Here is a 24,892-nt window from a genome sequence, read left to right on the forward strand (position 1 = left end):
CATGCAATATAATTATTAGAGTCTATTAAGAAGTTCATATATAAATCAAAATCCTTTCTGAAAATAAAAAAGGGTGTTTCTTTGAAGATTTACATTTATGGATGTAAAATGTAGCCAGAAAAAGCAATAAATTAATAATACATTTACAATGAGATGGATCTAAGTTCAGAGAGTAACCAAAGAATACAATTTTAGGGGATATACAAAAGTTTAGAAATAAGAAGTTAATGAAATTGAAAAAAGTCAACTCAAAACACTTTACAGTAAGTACACTCCCAAAATAAATGGTTTAGCGTTTCGTCATATTGAGTATAAAATGAGAATTTAAGGGAAATACTGTTATTAAATGTATAGTGTGGTATTTATTAGGTCTCCTTCACCCAGTGTCGTGCAGAAAAATAATATGGAACGGACACAAATCCAAGTTTCGTTTCTATTTCTTTCCAGCATTGATTTTAACTCTCGTTTTCTCAGAAAACGTGTGCTTACCCGATGGCTAGTGGCTGTGCGATGAGTTTCGTAACCTCCCCCTGACAACAGGCGTCTCAGCATGAAAGGCTGTTCCGTATGCGTTTTATTGATCATAAAGCTATTCTTTTGTATTTTAAGAAAAAAACAATGAAATGTTATCATCTTATTATGAAGTATTAGTATTCGTCCATCAAACGAAATAACAATATCCTTGTGTTTCGCAGAGTTTCTGTTCTCTTATCAGTTCCTATTCTGTTGTGAGCGTGAGAGTAAAGGGAGGGCTGCGCTTCCCTGGAACAGCCATTGGTTAGGAGGTGTGGTTTTACTGTACGCATCAGAACGTGATTGGTTGTCATCGCTGGTGTATTTAAATATGGTAATTGAAGCGGTACGATTGGTCTGAAATCTTAATATGGGCTGTACCTGTGTGAGCATTTTATAATTACGAAGTCACTGAGGAGAATAAAAGGCTGAAGCAGACAGTTTAGTCTACGCGTGTTTTATCTGCTTATCCTGAGAAGCACTCCTTTAGTGGCTTGACTAAACGTCCATGTTGAAAGGTAATATATGTTATTTTTTTAGCGTTTGTTCATGCGAAATGATATGGGAAAGCTGGTGATAATGAAATGCCACGCAAAGGAGCTCGCGTTTTTGTTTATAATGTAATAAAATATTAGTATATGTCATATCATGTAATTTGCCATTTAATTTAATACATTTTACAAAATGAAAACGTGTTAAATAAGCCAATTAATTGCACAGATTAGAAGTTCTTAATAGATCCCTTAAAATAATTTTCTGCTATAGTTGGCTATTTCATTTTTCTCATATGATCATATCTGCATGATTTTTATGCAAAATATCTTGTATGCATGGATTTGATGGTTATCAAACTTTTTACAATTCACAATGAGTTAAAATAAATTAACATTTTAAAATAATTGTAACATTATAACTACTTTTAATTAAATTATTAATTAAAATGACTAATAATTTAAGAAAGTCAAATTTATTATGTAACATAAATATATAAATATACACTACCGGTCAAACGTTTGGGGTCAGTAGGATTTTTAAATGTTTTACAATAAGCTTTTCCTGCTCACCAAGGCTGCATTTATTTAATTAAAAATACAGTACAAATTGTAAAATAGTGAAATGTTATTGCACTATAAAATAACTGTTCAAAAGTAGATTATCATCTAATTTAAATATTTATTCCAGTGATTTTAAAGATGAATTTTCAGCTTCATTACTCCAGTCTTCAGTCACACGATCCTTCAGAAATCAATCTAATATTAATTATTATTATTATTAACATTATTATTATTAAAGGAAACAGTAATAAAAGCAATAATGACTGGAGTAATAGTTTCATTTGAAACTACATACAATAAGAAGTTATTTAAAATCTTAATAAATATTACACAATTGAATTTGTTTTTACAATTAATAAATGCCGCTTTGATGAACAGAATAATTTTCTTAAAAAAAAAAACATTAAAAGCAAAAACTGACCCCAAACTTTTGACCAGTAGTGAATGTAACAACAAATTTGCTCTATTACACTGGCTTCTAAAGTGAACACAATTGCACATAAAACAAGATGCTTGGTGAGATATGTCAACACTGAGAGGATGTTTTATGTAAACGCTCTTACAGTATTTCATAACGGGTTGCATTTTTTTTGTTTGCAGATGACGCTCTGGAACCAGCTGCAGCTGCTGGACTCCATGTATTTAGAGCAAGTGGATCAGCTTTACGATGAGGCTTTCCCAATGGAGATCCGACAATATCTATGTCACTGGATTGAGAGTCATGACTGGTGAGATTATCAAAATAATAATTGACACTTTTTTCCATGATAAATTGCTGCCAAACATCATAATTTTGAGATAATAAGTATGCTTACATGGACATCAATAATCTGATTTTAACTCGATTAAGACAATACTCTGATTAAGAGTCTACCATTTAAACAGTGATTTTTGATTAATTTAATCAGATTAAGATCATAATTGAACTAAACAGAAATAGAATTAAGACATGTGGAGTATGCCGATTTTAGTGCCATTATTGAGGTTCAGTACAGAAATGTAAACACCGCAATAATAATATTGCCATCATGTAGGATATTTGCCGCATTTCGTGACAGGATAATCTATACACAAACGGCTGTTTGACACTATTCTCTGCACCTACCAAGTCAGTGAAGGACCACAGACACATACACAGCGAAATGCTGAGTTTTTTTTTGCCATATGGCGTGCTATATCAAATTTTATTAAAAGCAAACTTCCAGACTTCCAGCAGTTCATACTCGCATCTAATATCTCAATTGTCACTGGGGCATACATGAAATGTTCCTGAATGAAAGTGAAAGTGCCAAACTGTAGTTAAAGTCGAAAAATTAAAAACGAAACACCCGAAATTACATGATACTCTGGAGGAAACGTGAATAGCGTGGTGACACAATGACGTTAATCGAATTACATAACATAACATAACATTCAAAAAGCAACTCATGTAAACACCTTAAACATATTATTGTCTTATTCAGATTAGGGCAAATAATTCAATCACTGATGTCCATGTAAACGTAGTCAGTGTTGTTTGCAGGGAATCCATTGCAAGTAATGAATCTCTGGCTATCGTTCGCTTCCATGAGCTCCTGAACCAACTGGATGAGCACTACAGCCGTCTCAATCTGGGAAACAACTTCCTCTTACAGCATAATATTCGCAAAATCAAGCGCAACCTACAGGTAAAAAATTATTATATTGATTTCTAACAAGATTGCATTCACTATCCTAAAAAGATATCTGACAGATAATGGACATATCTCCAATTAGGAGCACTTCCAAGAGGATCCTGTTCACATGGCTATGATCATATCCAGCACTCTGAACAAAGAGAGAAAGATACTGCAAGTTGCGCTTAGTTCTCAAGTAAGGCTTTTAGTCTTGCATCAAAGACAGCGTTTCGAAGCTGCACTTGAGTAATCATTGATGTTGGTCATTTATTTTTAGGGTAAGAGTGACTCATTGCAGGGGAACATCATGATGGAACATCAAAATGAGCTGGTCAATAAAGTCAACAATTTGAAGATGAGCGTGCAGGTGAATCATCTGCCAATAATAAAAAGGCTGTGTAGCTGACATATTATTTTTTAGATATAATTTATTTTAATCCAGCTATTTTAATTTGCTTCTAGGAGATGGAAAAGGACGTTCAGGCTCTGGAGAATATGCAAGATGATTACGACTTCAAGAGGAAGAGCTTACAGAGTCGAAGTAACATACGCTACATTTTTAGTATTTCATCGTGGCGTTACACCATTTTTTTCTTTAATCTGTATGAGACCAGAGCTACATTTGACAGCTTTTGAATGAACACAAATGGTGTGTGGTTTATCCATTTTATATTTTCAGTTGAAGCTGAAGGTGTGCAAATGAATGGCCCGATATCAAAAGAGATCCAGGAGGAGGAGATGGCAAATTGGCAAATGTTTATTGTGCTAGGCATGAAAAGAGAGGTATAGATCAAGATTATATTGCAATATTATGAATTAGACTACGAAATTGGAATATTGCGGATTCCTTCAGTATCATTTTCTTGATTTTAAGTGCATAAATTTATAAATATATGACTGTGTTAATATTATACAGTGCTCAGCATAAATGAGTACACCCCATTTTGAAAATGAACATTTTTATCCATTTGTCAGTGAATATAGGTAATATATTTGATGATGCATTTGAACAAAACAGATTTATTAAACAGATATATTTATTAAAATAATATTTTCATCTTTATAAATTGAAAGATAATACATTGAAATTCATGCAAAATATTGGATAAATAAATTACAAACTACAAAATTTTATACATTTTTTGTCTCTCTTGAATTTTGCTCTTTTAATATTTTACATTTTCCCTAACATATACATTTGGGTGTACTCATTTTGGATCGTTATCACAAATTATTTTGTTAGATTAGCTCCAGATTTGACTACGGTACTGACTAATCTAATATATATATGCACATATATAATATTGTAAAGCTTCCAATAGAAAATATTTAAATGAGAGATTTGTGAGGGGTGTACTTATATATGCTGAGCACTGTACTGTATGTGAATGTGTGTGTGCAGGTGGTGATGAAAGAAATCTCTAATGTACTGACGTTAGCAGAGCAGATCCAGTTCACACTGATAACAGAAGAGTTACCCGAGTGGAAGAAGAGACAGCAGATGGCTTGTATCGGAGGACCACCTAATGCATGTCTAGATCAACTGCAGAACTGGTGAGAACCTAGAGGGCACTTTTACCTCTAATAATAATCCTTCATTAAAGGCACAATATGCACGATTTTTCCAAAAACCACAAGAACGGTGTTATATGATTGCTGATTTCCGTTTTTACATTATACCAAATGTTTCGAACAATGTTAAAATCCAGAGAAATCAGCAATTTTAACTAGTGACACTATTGACCGTGTCCTGTGTCGCCATGCTAATGACGTCACACACCCTTGGTTTTCCGTTCACTAGATCTAGAAAATCTAAGCACCAAAGATGATAAATGTTGTGCACAGAGCCAGCCCTAAAACCCTAAATAAACAGTGCTGCTTCTCCACACAATCACAACTGGAAGAACCGTATTGGGGCTTTCACACTAGACACGGCTTGAGTTTACTCTCTTTATTCGCTCATCAAACTCACTTCACAATAGATGCAGATTTGCGTGATGGGAGGGCCATCTGCATGCCAGGGAAAATAACAGTGCCTTCAATGTCAAAAAAAAAAAACTTCCTCCACCCACTCCAGCGATGCACCGCAGAGATTACATGAGTCACTTTCAAAATAGTTAATTAATATCTGGGTTGTTCTTCAACAAAACATTGCTAATAGTTTTTTTAAAAGGGAAACGGTGGTGTGGATATTGGCATAAATACATGTTTAATGCTGCAACATATGCTCAATGTAAGTCACTGCCCTTGCGAGCTGTGGTTAACATTTAGAGCACACCCACCAAACAATAGAAAATGGGTCTCAAACACCATTTCCAGGACAAAAGTCGATTAACAAGTTGCAACCAGTTGAGCTTGAATGAGCGCCTGTTGTTTCAAAAGATACAACCAACAAGTTTAATTTTCCATCTTTTAGTTTTCATCATCTACTCACACTTGACTTGTTTTAAACATATTTGACTTTTTTTCTATCTGTTGAACACTTAAGAAGATACTTTAAAGAAAGCTGGAAATCTGTAACCACTGACCTCCATAGACTTTGTTTTTGCTTCTATTGAAGTGAGCAAATTTTAGTTTTTGTGTCAAATATCCCTTTAATCGAATAGTGTCAGTTTTGTACCTTGTAACTCTTGTTCCTATGTTTGATTTGTCTAAAATTGAGGTTTTAATTTGTAACTAATTACAAAAATAGCAATTTTTATCTGATAACTCTTGCAGAGAGGCATTTATAATAAATTTACAAATTGGATATGGTCTTAGGAAGGAGCTCCTTTTGGTTGTATTGCTGCTATCTGTGCTACTGTATACAGTATATCAAACCTCTTCAGCTGCTTCAGAATGCAGCAGCATGAGTGGTCTTTGATGAACCCAAAAGAGCACGTCACTCCGCTACTCACCCGTTTGCACTGGCTGCCAGCTGCTGCTCGCATCAAATTCAAAGCTCTGATGTTTGCTTACAAAGCAACCTCTGGCTTTGCTCCTTCTTATCTGCTCTCACTTCTGCAGATTTATGTGCCCTCCAGAAACTTGCGTTCTGTGAATGAACATCGCCTCGTTGTTCCATCCCGAAGAGGGAAGAAATCACTTTCCCGAACTCTCGCATTCAATCTGCCCAGTTGGTGGAATGAACTCCCTAACTACATCAGAACAGCCGAGTCACTTGCTGTCTTCAAGAAACGACTAAAAACTCAACTATTTAGTCTCCACTTTCCTTCCTAACCTGCAACTGCCTCTCTGGCTATACCACTAACTGTACTCTCTCTCAAAAAAACAAACCAAAAAAACTTACATTACTAATGCTTTGCTTCTTAGACTTTACACACCTGAAACTTGCCTATAGCACTTATTCACTGTTGCTCTTAAAGATGTGTAAATTGCTTCCTTGTCCTCATTTGTAGGTCGCTTTGGATAAAAGCGTCTGCTAAATGACTAAATGTAAATATATGCAGTGTACAAGTATTTTATAACTAGCTAAAGCGTGACTTGTTCTCCAGGTTTACAGTGGTGGCAGAGTGTCTCCAGCAGATCCGTCAGCAGCTGAAGAAAGTTCAGGAACTGGTCCAGAAATTCACCTACAGCAACGACCCGCTAAATGTAGGAAGGGGCCAGCTGGATGAACAGGCCATTTCACTCTTCAAAAACCTCATATTAAAGTGAGACACCACAGCTCACCCTGAAGATGACTTTATGTGTAGCACACAAGCTGTAGTAAAAGAGGAAAAGCAAGAAGAATGTGATTATATATTATGGCGTGTGTCAGATTTAAGTGTTGAACAGGCTGAAGGGGGTTGTGATCTTTCTTTGTGTGTATTCCAGTTCTCTTGTTGTGGAGAGGCAGCCCTGTATGCCAACACATCCTCAGAGACCCTTGGTAATAAAAACAGGAGTTCAGTTCACCGTCAAGATCAGGTGGGTTTCTTTCATCTTACCATCATTAATGCTGCTTTGACTCATTTTAATTGATGGTTCTGAAGAAAAGCTTTTAATTCCAGTGATGCTGATTCAATGTCAATATTCAGTCCGATATGCCATTTTATATTATATTATTTTGTAGGTCACTAGTCAAACTCTCTGAACTGAATTGTCAACTGAAATTGAAAGTTTCTATTGACAAGTAAGCTATCTATCTATCTATCTATCTATCTATCTATCTATCTATCTATCTATCTATCTATCTATCTATCTATCTATCTATCTATCTATCTATCTATCTATCTATCTATCTATCTATCTATCTATCTATCTTATGGTTTTTATTGTTTTCCTCCTGTAGAAATTTAACAGAGAGGGACACAATAAAAGGGTAAGTAACATATTACACAGAATTTCAGAGAACAAATATGGTTTATTAATACTATGAAATTATATCTTGACTGTGACAAAGCATTTAGATATATAGCAAGGATTCCAATGTAATATCTTGTGGCCCAGACATCAACCACAAAATCCTCTGCAACCCACAATTGAACAAGACCGCTATATTACTTAACTATAGACAACATTTATCAATGTGATAAGACAACCGCTTAATTACAACTGTTAAATTATTCAGATTGTTTTGCTTGAATATATGTTTTAACAATTTATCTTTTGTATAACACAATTGTCATTTTACGTACAGTATGCCACCAGCTGAAATAACAACATTGTCTTATATTCTAATGTTCCAGAGGTCGAAAATTCAACATATTAGGGACGAATACTAAAGTTATGAACTTAGAAGAATCCAGTGAATGTCTAGCGGCTGAATTTCGTCATTTGGTATGATGTTAAAAAAACCACAGAATAATACACAGCTGATTCATACACACATGATCATGTCAAATCCAAAACTTAATTGTTCCTTTTTCTTTTTCACTGTTTACTTCAGCAATTAAAAGAAATGAAAACTAGCAGAACCAATGAGGTAGGTCAAAAAAACATGCACTTTAGAATATCTGTAAATTAACAGTTTCCCTAAATTGTAGGGCTGCACGATATTGAAAAAAAATTGACATTGCAACATTTTGTTTTTCAGTGTATATATTGCGATATGAATAAAATGTTCACCAGATGGTGTAATAGTGCTATTTTTGATTGAAATCTTAAATTTAGACTGACTGTGGTGATTTTGGAAGGATGTGAATCATGGATGAAAAATAATAAACAAATTGCAAGCAAAAATAAATGCAATAGAGCAATGAAAAACAAAGAACTCTATGATTTTCCAGAGAGTTAAACAGTATTTAGGTACATAAATTGAATAATCAAATGTAATATAAATTGTAAAATAGCACTGCATAAACTTCCTTATATTATTAATTCAGTTGAAAGTTACAAATGTCAGTTTTGGCTTTAAACTCTTTTGAAGTGAAGTTTATTTCTAAACTAATTTCGACAGGATCACATGCTTATGATTGCTTGCAGCCGGTCCCGCATTATTCAGTTTATGATTCACCAATCAGACGATTCCTAAACCACTATAAATACCCTAAGTTCCATATAACAGCCATCTTCGTTTTGAAGAATCCCCCTTCCACCCCTACTCCTCCTCCTTTCCTAGATGGGTGGCACGGTGGCCCAGTGGTTAGTACTGTTGCCTCACAGCAAGAACGTAACTGGTTCTAGTCCTTACCAAGCCAGCCAATGTTTCTGTGCAGGGTTTACACGTTCTCCCTGTGCTCAGGTGGGTTTCCCACGGCTTCCCGGTTTCTTCCCATCGTCCAAAAAGCATGCAAGTTAATTGACTAATCCAATTCGGCACCATAGACATGCTCCTAGTAAGTAGTTATATCTTAAGATCAGTCACTATCTGTTCATTAGTTACCACAGCAGGGGAGTTCTTGAGATCTACCTGGGCTCAAACTCCCCTCTTGCCTTGCAAACGGGAGGGAGCCCCGCGCTCGAGGATCTTATGAGCTCAGGGCTCTCTCCCGGAACAGCATGCCAAACAAACTTTATGATCAATCATCAGCTAAGCGTAAACCCTTGAAATGCATTTAAAAAAAATGCAAAGGATAACATTTCACTCTGTTTTGTGACTACACAAATCTCATGTATTCTGAATTGTGATGCTGATCAACTTTAATAATCCAAACACAACATAGATAGATATATACACTAGATATCGCATACGGACCCAGAGCATGAATCAATAGTGCCACCACATTTGTACAGTGCTCCCAGGACAAATGTCATTCAACCGCACTAGTCAAGATTAAAGCCAATGTGAAGATGCTAGACTTTAGCACTGTGTACAGGTGTAGTAACGAGCAAACAAAGAAAACAAAGCACAAAGGCAGAACATTTCATTGGTAAGATTTCGTTTTTTACGTTTTTGTATGTTACAAAACGTTGTGCTAAAACTAGTATTGATGATAATACAGTGCACTGACCATAAGGCAAAGTAGCACCAACTCAAACTAAATACTAGGCCTAGCTAGTTTTGTTGAATAAAATCAGAAACTGGTATTATTGTCGGATAAGTAAATGAGTCGTTCATGACGGATATTCATTCACAAACGAATCGCTCCCTCCATTAGAATTTCAGGACATGGATTAAACCAAATTTAACAGGGAGGGAAGATAATACATTTCCATGCACACAAACACATGCTCTTTGTCGGCAATAACCGTGCAGTCACTTATCCATTGATGTAGAAAAGTGATGTAAAATTATAAGTTTCGTAATTTAAAAAAATATTAGCATACTGACCACTGGGTTATAGATTATAGATGTGCATATATGTGTACATATCTCTGGCTCTGGATGGACAGTCCTCCACTGCATCTTGGTCCCACATTCCCACATTCAAAGGAGCGCTACCCTCCCTGTACAAAGATGGTGGCTCTATTGATGCATTCCTTCCAATAGACAACAATAGCGTAGGCGACATTTAATGAAAATATATATGGTGCAGCCCTAGCATATTGTGATTCATGTTTTTATTTTTTTTTGTTATTTATGCGTTTAAATTGCATTATGGGACCTTGATCTTTCTTCCAGCAACTTTTAACCTTGAAAAGTAAAAAAAAAGGTTACTTTTATTAACACTTCAATAATTTAAAGTGATATAATGTCTGGGTTGGTGTTGTATATTACTGCAAAAACTAATTTTTCCGCTATTTTACAGACTTATTTGTCAGACTTATATTATTTCTTATACATTATATTATTTCAAACTACTAAAATGTTAATAAAAGTTGCTTTATTAAACTGTAGAGTTGGATTTTCAACATCAAAAGTTAACAGAGCAGAGATCAGCATCCCATAATGCAATTCACGACCGTAAATAAATGGCAAACACTTGTGAATAACAAAAATGTAACAATTTTTAACTGTGTGCAATAATGTCAAATAAAGTAATAAAAGCATTAACAAATGTTTTTTATATATATTTATTTCAGACGCCTCTCATCGTTACAGAGGAGATGCACCTACTTAGCTTTGAAACTCAACTTATTCAGCCAGAGCTGAGTGTTGATTTATCGGTAAAGTGCTGTGAAAACTTGCTACTCTAGTACAAACACTTGATAAGTCCAGTAATTCTAACCAAACCGGTTTGCTTTAATTTAAACAGATCATATCACTTCCTATTGTGGTGATCTCACATGTCAACCAGTTACCCAGTGCCTGGGGCTCAATCTTGTGGTACAACATGCTCAGCAGTGAACCACACGTACGGACCCATTTACGGTACCATCATCAACATTTTCCTCCTCCGCTAACGTCTTTATTCTGACTCACCCTCTTGATCTCGCTCTGTCTCAGAATCTGACGTTCTTCTTGAATCCACCACCAGTGAAATGGCATCAGCTTTCAAAAGTCATAAGCTGGCAGTTTTCTTCAGTCACCAAACGAGCGCTGACCTCAGATCAGCTGAGAACACTGGCTGACAAACTTCTAGGTGAGATGATTCAATGAATAATCACTCAATTCAAGTCATCTTTAATTCTGTAGCGCTTTTTTACCATGTAGATTGTGTCAATGCAGCTTAATGTCCATGAAGATTAAAGAATAAAGTAAGGCAGTGATGAGAGTGGTGCTGACTGCTGGTGTAGTTCTATTTAAATTAAAATTGATTCGTTTCAGTTTAGTTTAAAGGGGTGGTCCACTACAATATCATAAACTTTAGTTAATGTGTAATGTAGAGGTGTGAACATAAAAAACATCTCTGAATGTAATACGCTCAAAGTTCAATGCAAAGGGAGACATTGGCTTTCACAAAGTTAGCTTAGCAAAGCCTACAGCGAATGAACTTGGGGACTACAAAAAACACATCCTGGTTAATGAGGTCATAAAACCTTCAGGTTATGCGCATACAGCTCGCGCAGCAAAGGTGCGTGGCCAGATGCACTGCAATGTTATAGCAGAGAAAGCTAAAATGTTATCCAAACACTGCTATTTTCACAAAGAGTGTTCTGTTTTTGTATTTGAGCGTCTAAAGGACACGGCACAAAGAGAGAAGTGCTTACAATTTAATTTTAATTAGGTTCCAGAGAATTATATATATATATATAAAAAGATGTAGCTCTAGCATTTGACAAAGAACAGCTTAAAGGATCTCTCCAGTTCAGTGCTGAATTCAGCTGAAAACTGACTGATGTAGATCCGATCCACGGATCACAGCACATTGTGTTAGCTGACCAATCAGTGCCTCTTTAGGGCAGGCCTTTGGAGGAACTAGGAAATATGACAGTCGTTTTCATGTTAGCCGAGTAGCAGTATATAATTAAAGTAAGATAAATTTGAAAATATTGTGATTTTTTTTTTTTACAAATGAAGCATGAGCACACATTGCTTTGCATCTTATAAACACAACCACACCTTAAAATACAATCTGGACAACAAAAATGCTTTTGGTGTAGCAGGATGTTTAGAAATATTTATCCATCCTAAATAAGTTGTGTTCAAAGTCACCTATTACGCTTAATCCTGATTTTCCCACTACAATACAGGTAAGCCTTTTGACATGGAGATCAAGAGGAGTGTCGGAATTGGGTCACTTTTTCGATGATGGCCAAATAAAATCATTTGAGAAGTTAAAACAGGAATTTAGTCTTCCCAGTAAAGATTTTTATAAATTCCTGCAAATTCAACACTTTTTAGAGTTACAGTTAAAAGAAGGTAAGGTTTTAATGAAATAGAAAAACAGCTTTTTTCTTTCTTCATGTAAGCTTAAAAAAAGATCTCTCAATTATATACATTGCTCTCTAATACTGGTCCTTCAAACTTTAATTATTTAAGGGTAATATGTGAAAAGGATTTGAGGTCTATTTTTAGTGATGAGGAGTGGCTATCTGCCTGCTCAAACATCTATCCCAAAAGTACTTCAATTTCAGTTCATGAGCAAAATTATAAATGTATTCACAGGATTTATCTAAACCAGTTCACCTCCATAGAATATTTCCCAATTGTTCCCAGCTATGTTGCAAATGTAAGTTAGACATTGGCACAGTGATGCATGTATTTCAGGACTGTGACAAAATCAAAATGTACTGGATAGAGATTCACAAAAAGATTCAAAAAATAATTGGAAAGACTTTTACTTTGTCTCCAAAAGTATACCTTATGAATTGTACATCGGAACTTTGTCTCGATCATGACAAGGAATGTGTATTGAATTTTTGTATATACTTGTCCAAAAAATTTATATTATTATTACGGTCAAGTGCACAGATACCTTCAGTCAATATGTGGCTGAGTCAGGCAATCAGACTCCTACCACTGGAAAAATTGACTTATGATCTACATCAAGGATCTGAGGTGTTCTGGTGCATTTGGTCCTCCTTCTGGATTTTTTGTGAGAATACTTAATGACTATGTCTTTCTAAATTTGTTTTATAATCTTCTTTTATTTTTGTCTTTGCTGTGAAGCATTTGTATGCATTTGTAATAATGTAACAAAACTTGTTCTACTTGTTGTAACGAAAAAAAAATGTAAATTACTTTTTTTGAAGGACATAAAATAAATGACAACATAAAGATAAAAAAAAAATTGAAAGAAAAAAAAACACTCTGGACTACCTCTTTAAGTTTAGTTCAGTTCAGTTCATTCAGATCAGTGTAACTCCACCGGTGCGCAGCTCCATATCTTCATGCATAGCAGCTTTTATCTACTGTACTTTATCTGTTTTCAGGTCACAAAGCCCAAGGTGACCCTGAGGGACTCATCCAGTGGAGTGCATTTTGTAAGGTGGGATTATATTGAAGCAAAGACGAGAATGTTGCTTTCGCTTTCTTTGACCAACCACACTTTTGTTTGTGCCTCTGCTGTCACTGTCATCACATGATTTACTGCTAAAACAAAACTTAGCGAGACTGCAGAGGAGCCTAAAGAACATCCGAAGGCATGCAGCGAATAAATATACTCTCTTTATTCTAGACACTAGGTCCAATAGTACAAAAGACAGACAAAACAATACAAACCACACAATATACATAAAAAAGACAGTTATGCCAATATTTCATCAAAGGTGACTGATAATGCACCTCAGTAAATCTAGGGTTTATCAACATCATTACAGTTTTTCTCAGTGGCTTTGGTGCATTTCTCACAACACTATTTACATTTGCACAACAGTTAATGCATTTCTCAAAACCATTAGTCATTTGTGCACATCAGAGTAGCAGTTTCTCATTCCCTCCAGCAAATTGCGAATGCTTTTGGACATGCCTCAATTGCTTTCAGACAACTCTCTGCTGTTTATAACATTATCATTTGCTTATGTCATGTCAGTTAACTAAACTTGTGAATGCTGAATAGTCATTCCATATAAAACTAATAGTCCTCATTTCATTACTTGAGTCATTACACACACAAATGTTGAACGAGATGTCAAAATCTGTCAAGAAAATTTAATAAAAATCTTTAAATCTTTTTTTTTTTTTTCCTGAAAATGTCTTCTAAATTAAACAACTTCATGAATGATTTACAGGCCTACAGTATGTATGTTGTAGGTTTAGTTCCAATATGTACTGCAATATTGTTCACAGTTGTGCACAGCTCTCCCCAAAGGGAGTTTATGTTTGTCAATAAGGGTGTATTTATTCTTTTGCACAATGCTGTGAATATATTAGAATTGTGAAGAGCAAATGCAGTCAAAATGTGAAACATACATATCCAGTGTCTTGTTCTCAGATACCTCACTAAATGCAGTGATGTCTAACTTTACTGTAGTTTTCAAGTGGCTGTGCAAATAGTATACAGTGCTGTCTTGAGGATTTTCAGGACGTGTCACCAATATCTGACTTTTTTGTATTGGAATAAATGTACAGAGTAAACTGTCATAATGAAAACATGACAAAGACATTTGACTATCTTGTTCATAAACAATGGTGTCTGGACTTTTCATCTTTATGACACTTTCATTGACGTCAATACTTGCTTTTGAGGAATGAGCTATCCATTTTGAGCAAGTGACACGCTTTTGCAGGTTATCATCTAGGTTTTGCAGTTTGTAATAATGGTTTTGAGAAATGCATCAACTGTTGTGCAAATGTAAATAGTGTTGTGAGAAATGCACCAAAGCCACTGAGAAAAACTGTAAAATGCTATTCTGAGAATTATTCAATCGACAGATGAACTTACAGATCACGTTTCTCATCAAAGCAAGAAATTGATCGAACTCCTACCTTCCAGAATAAAGCACTACACCATCTATGTTTTTTAAGAAGAATCCTCATACAATCATTGCATGTAACCTGCAACTCATGGAGACTCTCTTTTTTAAAATTACACCAACCAGGAGCTGTGTATAAAAGCCTGCAATAAGTTCTAAAGAGGTTTACCTTAACCTGCTCCGTACACAAATAAATCTCACCAGCATATTTGCTTGAGCATATAACTTTCAACATTCCCTCTACATATCATTATCATCACACATATTCTTAGTAATGACATGCCCTAAATATTTTACAGTTTTACTAACATTTAAAACCCTTTCCCTTGCACTGACAAATAAAAATCTGGAAAAATCTTATCTCTATACTCTTTGGTTCTATATGTCATGTAAACACTCTAGTTTGACTTATATTGCACATCTCTGCCCATAATCTGCACAAATATTATGACTTATTATTTTTACTTTTTGCTTTAGTCAGCTTACACACACTTGTTCCATTATGTAATGCCTAAATAGCATTTTGTTAATTTGTTGATAGTATATTAGATGCACATTATCATCACTGGCTTGTTTGCAACATCATTTGCACTAGTTTATACACTGGGTGCGTCCCAAACTGCACACTTAAGCACTATTCTACACTATTTATTCATTCATTCATTTTCCTTTCTGCTTAGTCACTTTATTCATTAGGGGTTGCCACAGTGGAATGAACCACCAACTTATCCAGCATATGTTTTACACAACGGATGCCCTTCCAGCTGCAACCCAGTACTGGGAAACATACACTCACACATGCACACACATACACCACGGCCAATTTAGTTTATTCAATTCACCTATAGCACATGTCTTTGGACTGTGGGGGAAATCGGAGTACCCAGAGAAAACCCATGCGAACACTGAGAGAATATGCAAACTCCACACAGACATGCTAACTGACCCAGCTGGGACTCGATCCAGTGACCTTTTTGCTGTGAGGCGCAAGTGCTAATCACTAAGCCACCATGGTTCCCCGCACTTACTCAATTAATTAAAAAAAGGGAAATGTTGAACACTACATGCACTCAACTGTCAAGTAGCGGAAGTGGAGGAACTATCAACACTAAGGTTGATTACACCACTTCCCGACCATGAATGCATCTGTACTCATGTCAGGTACTATTTGGAAATTAATGATTAATTTAATAATAAAAAGTTTTTCAAAATTCAATCGTAAGTCGCTTTGGACAAAAGTGTCTGCTAAATGACTTAATGTAAAATTGTCTTAAGCCAAAAATGGGTGTTGTTAAACTGTGTATTTGATTCACTTCAAATGTTGACTACTTTACAGCGTGTCATCTGAGACACAACTACTGTGTTGGTGATAAAGCAAATGAATCATTGTCTTCTTTGTAATATCCAATACATGCATTGCCATCAGATGACTAAACTTTCCACTCATATTGGCTTTTACAGGATTTTACTCTTATATTAGTTTGCTTTGTTTGTTAATCTGGCCCTTACTATTACTTTTATTAATCTGAGATCCACTAAACATAGGCTTTGACAGGGCAATGTCATAACAACTGGTTTTAGCTAATCAAAGTGTGTTTTTGCCTAGATGTCTCCTAATGAGAGAGGTATACCGTTTTGGTTGTGGATAGATGGAATTCTGGACCTTATTAAAAGACACCTGCTCAACATCTGGAATGATGGGTAAGAGCGTCATCGTTACGAATGCAGAAATAAATACTGCACTAACAGGGAACTGGAACAATCTGTCTGCTACTTATTCGAATCTGTTCCATATTAGATTCTTTTAAAAACTGTAATATTATGTTCCCATTTACACATTCACTTAGATTATTAGACTGTTGGGGTAAATTCACCCCAAAATGTTTTTTTTTTTTGTCACTATTTACTCGTTTTCCATTTGTTCTATTTGAGCAGGGGTCTCAAACTGCCGGCCCGTGGGCCATTTGCGCCCCCCTCCTCGGGGGCCCGCAACTGATGTCAAAAATATAATGAGATTCGAGCCCCCAAAACATATATTTTTGAATCACTATCATTGTTGTGCGGTTGCATATAGCCACTTGTGGTTTTGACCCCCCCCACCTATTGGACATTTAATGTACTATATGTTCAGGCTACTTTGGGTTTCTCTCAGCCTGCGGTCAAAAGTAACGCACATGCAGATTATTACAGGGGCTGATTTAAATGTTGAAATATATGTCCGGAAGTGCTCGATTTTATACTAAAGCTCTATTTTTGTAAATATTGAGGGGTCATTTGATTATAATTAGTTTTATACCACCTGTATTGTGTTGTACAAACACTTCTTCATGGCTTACACGTTATGATGGTGGTGTAAATATGATCATTTTGCTAATATTCGATTCAAATGGCCTCATTTAATAGATTTTTTTTCATATGCACATCAAGATATGCAGGTTTCCATAGGTTTCCACTCTTTTCTTGTGCTTGAAAGTTAAAGCGGCCCACCTATGAACTGCCAGTCCCTGATATGGCCCCCCGCCAATTTAAATTTGAGACCCCTGCATTTGAGTTTTCTTCTCTTGGGATAAAAAGAACATATTTAGAGGAATGTTAGAAACTGGTAGCTCTTAACTTACAAGCTACTGGTTTGCAACATCATAATATCACATTTTTCATAATAATTATCACATTTTTTTAGACATTGTTTTGTTATTCATCAGAAATTTTAAAGCAGCCACTTCCCACAATACAAAAGTCAATTAACTGTTTCCCAATCCAGTGGGTGGGGCCTCCAGATTATGATAAGTTGTCTCTATTCTTTTAATGTTAAACTTGCTTTTAGACACTAGGATGCCTGATGCAAATTTCCTAGCAAAGCTTAGCAACCACACAGAACACCCTAGTAACCACATATAAACACCCTAGCAACTACACAGAATACCTTATCAAATGCCTAGCAAATAGCCGAAACACATTTACAACCACACATCAACAATTTAGATACAACTCAGTAAATGCCTGGTATACTGCCATTGTAGCCACACAGAACACCCTAACAATCTCATAGCAATCTCTCAGAAAACCCTTTAAAACCTTTAGAGTTTGAGCTTTTAAAAATGTGTTAAATGTAAAACTGCTTTAGTTTAAGCTCATAAATTTCCTTCAACTTTAAAACAGTTTCAAGTGTATGTCTGGCTATTCTCTAGACACATTTTTTCTAGTAAATTTGCATTATTCCAAAAGAAAACTACTTTTCATTCTGCTTTATACCTACTTTATACATTTTTTTTCAATCAAATCAATTTGCAATTTTTTCTCTTTTGCACATCTAAAGCATTATAGTATTATACTGCCAGGTCCACTCAGAAATTAGACAGATTTATCTGATACCAAACCCCTTTATTTATTGATTTTTTTTTTTCATTTCTCATCCACACAGGTATATTATAGGGTTTCTGAGTAAAAAGCAAGAGAAGGCTATGCTGAGAGACAAAGCTCCAGGCACTTTCCTTCTGCGCTTCAGTGAAAGCTGTCGGGACGGAGGAATCACCATCACATGGGTGGAGAAATCAGAGGATGGTATGTGCTGGATTAAATGTAACTATATTTTCAGCATTATATCTAACTGTCTGGCAGTCTTGAATGAGTGTTAAGTGAATAAATGAGTACTTAAGTAAGTACGTAAGTAAAAGTTTATTTATATAGCACATTTCAAAAACATTAACTGTGCAAAAAATACAGGTGAACCTAAGATGCATTCGGTGAAGCCCTACACTAAAGCGGATCTGGCAACTATCTCCATGCCGAACATCATCCGTGACTACATCCTTGCTGCTCCAATGAAGGTTCCAGTGTATCCCCTCATCTACCTTTACCCAGACATCCCAAAAGATGAAGCTTTTGGTCGCTACTATACCAGCGAATCTGAAGGTAGATACTCTTTACTAGATGGTTCATTCACCGAGCACATTTGTATGCATAGCAACATGCTAATAACTATGCTAATTTAAAAAAATCTGTTTACTGAAATAACCTGTCGTGTGTTGTCATAGTTTACATGCAAACCAATAACCTGGAAATTCACATAAAACGTTTTTACAATATTTTAATCATGAAAAGTAGTTTAAATAAGTAAGTACATAAGTAAAGGTTTATTTATATAGCACCTTTCAAAGACATTAAGTAACAAAGTGCTTTACTATAAGAGAAAACCAGAAAACAGGTAAAAACACATATCAATAAAAGAAAACATATTAAAAGAAGTAAAATTTTGTTTATTTAGTTATAGTGACTTTACAATACAATCATTTGCTTATCTTTATGTATTAAATTAATGTCAGCTATCATGTTAAACCATGCTTTCAAGATACAGCATTTTGACTGTAGCACTTTTGAAATTCAGTGTTTCAAAGATGAAAACGTGTATTTATAATTATTTGGCATAAGAGTTTGTTTTATATTTTCTCCTGCTTGCTTCAAAATGTTTGCACTGTCTGAATGTGTTTAATTCTGCGCTTAAATTGACGTAAAGGTCAAAAGATCTTCTCAAGATCAATCAATTTATGATTTAGCCATTGATTTAGCCATTGAAGACCTTACTCTGATTATAAATAAATAAATCACACTTAAAGTCACACTTCAAAATGTATAAATGTCATTAATAGCATGGTTGAATGTCATACCAATAGCAATTTTGCTAGATGGCATGGGTGTGATGCTTAGGTTGTTTATCCAAATTTGACCAAGCAGATGGGGCCTTGCTATTTTAATATTTCACTTCTCAGCATTGCTCTAGGGAACCATTATCATTAGAGCAATATATAACAACTAAATTAACATATAGCCCATTTTCCCAGTTTTGTGCAACCCTATAGCATCAACATTAAAGAACAAATGCTAAAGTGAACTAAGAAATTTCTTTCGACAAAAGAAAATGTTGGCCCTTTTCTCCCATGCAAAATGAATGAAAAAACAATTAGGTTTGAAAAAACTAAACAAACACAACTTATTTGGATAATTTGTTATAAAATGTAATCAATAATCAGTTCTGTTATTGGTTCCAGCTTTTATCAGCTCCGCTTGCTGTCTAAAGTCAAACACGTTTTCAATTCCACTACATTAGAGATGGCTGTCCACACTTTTATCACTTCACAGTTAGGCTTCTGCAACGCACCTTACTGTGGCATCTTTAAACCGCAAATCTCTCGTCTACAATTAGTCCAAAATGCCACTGCTAGATTCATTCGTAATAGCAGGAAACATGACCGCATTACCCCCATTCTGAGGGGCCTCCATTGGCTGCCCATCCAATTTAGAATCGGTTTTAAAGTGGTTTCACTGGTGTATAAACCCCTACATAATCTAGCCCCAAATTATCTTTCAGAGCTGTTCCATTTTAATGCTCCCGTAAGATCTTTAAGATCGAGTGAACAAAATCTCATCTTAGTACAGACTGAAACATTGAGGGGACAGAGCTTTCTTTGTGGCGGGTCTGCGGTTGTGGAACACGTTGCCCCTTGAGATTAGAATGGTACCATCACTATCAGTTTTTAAATCACTCTTTACGTACCTGTTCAGTTTGGCTTTTTAATATTAGTATATTATAATAGTTTTGTCGATTGCTTCATTTTTACATGTATTATATTTTTTCTCTACATTTTACCTCTATGTTTTTATAATTGTCTCTATATTTTACTCTGTCTTATGTACAACAAATTGGTCAGATTCTGACGGTATGATAAGCTTGGTTAAAAATATCATGGTTTTTTGGTATTGTGATAACTGCTCTAAAACTTATTCTTTTTAAATGTCTGGGTAAAAAACTAAAACTTTTTCCCATTTGAACACAATATATTTTAATTTGGGAAACATTTTAAATATTTTGGAGCAGTAAACATGTCAGGCTAATTCAAATGAATCTTTGACTTCTGTGGTCTTCATTAGTTTCAATATCACAGATTTTTTGTACAATTTAAAATGGCATCGTTTCTACTGGAGATACTGTTGTCCAAAAAAAAAAAAAAAACATTAAAATATTCTTACATATACCAAACGCTATAACAGAAAAAATTGGCGGTTTCAAAACTGCGGTATACATTGAAAACGATTATCCTCCCATAATAAGAATGGTACCATCACTATCAGTTTTTAAATCACTCTTTACGTACCTGTTCAGTTTGGCTTTTTAATATTAGTATATTATAATAGTTTTGTCGATTGCTTCATTTTTACATGTATTATATTTTTTCTCTACATTTTACCTCTATGTTTTTATAATTGTCTCTATATTTTACTCTGTCTTATGTACAACAAATTGGTCAGTCTTGTGGCTGTTTTAAAATGTGCTTTATGAAAATGTTAGTGGAACTGCTCCAAAATTATTTGGGCTATTGTATATTTGTGTTGTTAAAACCAATAATATTCTCTTCTCCCTCGGATTCAGAAGAGATGGAGACAGATAAACCCAACAACTCACACGCAAATCCATACAAAGACAGACGTTTGATGTCGGTGTCTGTGTAAGCAATCCTTTTTCATTAAAGGTGCCATAGAATGCATTGATGCATTATGTTTCTCTGTTATCTACATAAAATGTTTGTGGCTTAAGTTCATATGTTATCCAGAAAAGCCCATTTATTTATGTCCCAAGAAATTGGCCGCAGAATAAAAGCTCAGTTTTTACCTTATTTGGAAAGGTTGTGATTATTAATGATCTCCATTCTCATCCTGCTCTCAGCTTATGCCTCTGATGCTCACACAGCGTGATGTACTCTGAAATACACATATGAAAAATAATCATATTTCAGTTGGCAAAACAAATAGTGAACTGATAATCACTTCATCTGAAGTGGAGAAGAGGTTCATGTTAGGATCGGTTTACAACTGCTTTTGAGTTGTTGTTGTTGTTGATACAAAGTAGGTTAGATTATAATTATACCAGAAAAAATGGACTGACAGAGATATATTCAGAGTTGTAATTTGTGTTTTTTTAATATATATGAAAACAAGGAATTAATAAAACCTGCATAAACAGATACGTTTTTGAAGTTTATTGTTGTCCTTTCACTCTACAAAAATCACAGTAAGAGCTGAGTAATATGGCATCATGCATAAATGTACATTAAACGCTTATCTTCAGTAATTTACATGCATTTTGTAATGTGAAGGGGATGCTAACAAACAAGTGCGGATCCAAATTCTGGTTAAGACAGACAGGAAAAAACAATCAAAACAAAGCAGGGTTCAAACATGGAAGGGAGGGCAAGGGAAGGGAAACATGTCGTAATGTCACAGTACAGTTAAACAAGACTCAGCCCTGATGCGTGTGTGTGTGTGTGTGTGTGTGTGTGTGTGTGTGTGTGTGTGCTGTTTTTAAAGTCCATGTAATTTAGGCATGGGCCGGTATATGATTCTGACGGTATGATAAGCTTGGTTAAAAATATCATGGTTTTTTGGTATTGTGATAACTGCTCTAAAACTTATTCTTTTTAAATGTCTGGGTAAAAAACTAAAACTTTTTCCCATTTGAACACAATATATTTTAATTTGGGAAACATTTTAAATATTTTGGAGCAGTAAACATGTCAGGCTAATTCAAATGAATCTTTGACTTCTGTGGTCTTCATTAGTTTCAATATCACAGATTTTTTGTACAATTTAAAATGGCATCGTTTCTACTGGAGATACTGTTGTCCAAAAAAAAAAAAAAAAACATTAAAATATTCTTACATATACCAAACGCTATAACAGAAAAAATTGGCGGTTTCAAAACTGCGGTATACATTGAAAACGATTATCCTCCCATAACTAATGTAATCAGTCCTTGGCAATCCTCCGGCTGTGTGTGTGTGTGTGTGTGTGTGTGTGTGTGTGTGTGTGTGTGTGTGTGTGTGTGTGTGTGTGTGTGTGTGTGTGTGTGTGTGTGTGTGTGTGTGTGTGTGTGCTTAATCAGCCAAATCCGGAACAGGTGTGAGTGAGCGGTGCATGACTGAACTTGTAGTCCATATACCGGCGGATTTGTAGTTCTATAATCGATCTGCGTGTTTACCAGCTATTTGCCAGAATTAGATCGCTTGTGATTGTGACAGTTGTTGCATCATTACAAACATACACAGCAAATTTCACAATATATACGTTAAACTAACAAAATATACTGTTTAACAGACCTTATGCCTCTTCAGGGCACTAAATAAACTTATAATCAGTGTTATAATTCTGCATTTTGCAAAGCCATTCATGGTTGCCTCCTTGCATCCTATTGTTTATTAAAGCCTGTTTAGTTTCCAAAATAAGAGTCCCACATACATAGGAAATATTATAAACTGTGTTAACCTTCAGGAATCAGAAAAAACACGTAATTGTTGTAATATATTAATTCCACGTGGAATGTCACAGACGGTGTTTTATTACAATTGGCTTGATTGTTTTACTGGGATTTTACACTCATGGGTCTTCCATGAGAATGAGAAAACAATGGCGGCTCCTTGTATGTCACTTCTTTACACTGAACTCTTCATTCATTATTACTATTATTATTATATCTATTAGGCATGGGCCAGTATAAGATTCTGACAGTATGATAACCTTGGATAAAAATATCACGGTTTCACAGAAATGCAATTACTGCTTTAAAATATATTCTTTTTAAATGTCTGGGTAAAAACCAACAACTTTATTCCCCTTTGAACACAATATATTTTATTTTGAGAAACAATTAAAATGTTTTGTAGCAGTAAACATGTCAAACTAAATAATTCAAATGAAGACTTCTGCTGTCTTCATTAGTTTCAAAAACACAGATTTCTTCACAATTTAAAATGGCATCTTTGGATTTCTTTTCTGCTGGCGAAACTGTTGTCCTAAAAAAACGTAAATAAAAAATCGTACACATACCTTAGGAACGGTATTACATAATTTTTTTGCGGTTTTAAAACCTTGACTTTCCCAAATCGCGGTATACCTTGAATACGGTTATCGTCCCATGCCTAATATCTATTTAATAACATTTTCATTCTATGGCACCTTTAACATTTTTCCTTTTGTGTAAACTTATTACTGTTTCTGAAAACCCTTTTAATTATTCTCATTTTCAGACCTGTTGCAAGATTCTAAAGGTTTTAAGAGGACATCACTGTGACAAAGTCTACTACTCCACTGACCCATCTACAGAAGCCCAAACTTATATTTTCTTTGGAAGAGGAAAATACTGTAATACCATTCATAGGAGTACAGAATTTACCAGAAAACAATAATAGACAACATAAATATCTTTGCACTGGTCTTCTCTGTACTAAATTAGTGATCTGCTGCATTTATTTAAAACTGATATGAAAAAGGAGACATTTCCTTCTGTCTTTTATAGCTAAAATAGTGTGTATCCTGTTGTTGTTATATACACACACATACACACACACATTTAAATGTGAATGTAACTCTCATGTTGTTGCTAGGAATTTTAATAACAACATTTGGTGAGTTTGTGGACCTGTCAGCCACATATTGCCGGCATGGATATTTTCAAATACTCTGAAAATCCTTTTTTGTGAAGACATTTGTTTGTGAAAAGGACATTTTTCTCCATGGAGTGAAGCACTTTATTTTTGCACATCACAAAATCTTTATATACCATTGCCTTAATTGCACATGTACAAACCAACATGCTTCAGTCTAACAGAAACGAACAACATCCTACCTTCTGCAGTCAAAGAAACTGGACACTTTTGCTATTCAAGCTAGCATCATTTTGTTTCTATTGCTATTTTTGCTCTCAAATATAATCAGATTGAGCAAACAGTAAGTGTATTTGATGTGCTGTCCAGAGGGAAAACCCCAAGCTCATGATATAGAGCGAAACCATAGAGCGAAGTTGGCTGGATATGTATCAGAGTATCAAGTTTGGAAGATTACATAAACAAGTTTCACCTGTGCCAGATTGGCTGATTATATCATAATGCTCCTCCCAAACCATGTTAAAAAATATATCATTTAACATAAGACAGTGTTACATAATGTGATGTACTAATAAAGATTTCTGCCATTTTATACTTACACTTTTTTTGCCACTTCCGTTTTTTTGCATATGTTAAC

The 24,892-nt window shown here is 35.0% G+C and overlaps 1 protein-coding gene across 3 annotated transcripts; it reads left to right on the top strand.

Annotated features, from left to right (window-relative positions):
• Positions 1-944: 944 nt before the first annotated feature.
• stat1b (signal transducer and activator of transcription 1b) lies at positions 945-24,853 on the top strand. Of its 3 annotated transcripts, none has more exons than XM_056465756.1 (23): positions 945-1,031; positions 2,169-2,296; positions 3,091-3,235; positions 3,324-3,419; positions 3,501-3,590; positions 3,686-3,764; positions 3,903-4,006; positions 4,626-4,777; positions 6,718-6,876; positions 7,040-7,132; positions 7,278-7,337; positions 7,497-7,526; positions 7,894-7,984; positions 8,094-8,129; positions 10,610-10,693; positions 10,783-10,881; positions 10,974-11,109; positions 13,343-13,398; positions 16,431-16,525; positions 18,246-18,385; positions 18,548-18,736; positions 21,249-21,324; positions 23,899-24,853. In XM_056465756.1, exons 2-23 carry the CDS (start codon positions 2,169-2,171, stop codon positions 23,915-23,917), a joined length of 2,157 nt encoding a protein of 718 aa, XP_056321731.1. In that variant the 5' UTR covers positions 945-1,031; the 3' UTR covers positions 23,918-24,853. The 3 variants fall into 3 exon arrangements, with proteins under 3 accessions (XP_056321731.1, XP_056321732.1, XP_056321733.1); XM_056465757.1 differs by having other exon boundaries at positions 21,252-21,324; XM_056465758.1 differs by lacking the exon at positions 21,249-21,324.
• Positions 24,854-24,892: the final 39 nt, after the last annotated feature.

Source organism: Danio aesculapii, chromosome 9 (genome assembly GCF_903798145.1).
Source record: "Danio aesculapii chromosome 9, fDanAes4.1, whole genome shotgun sequence".
Classification (NCBI taxonomy): Eukaryota; Metazoa; Chordata; class Actinopteri; order Cypriniformes; family Danionidae; genus Danio; species Danio aesculapii.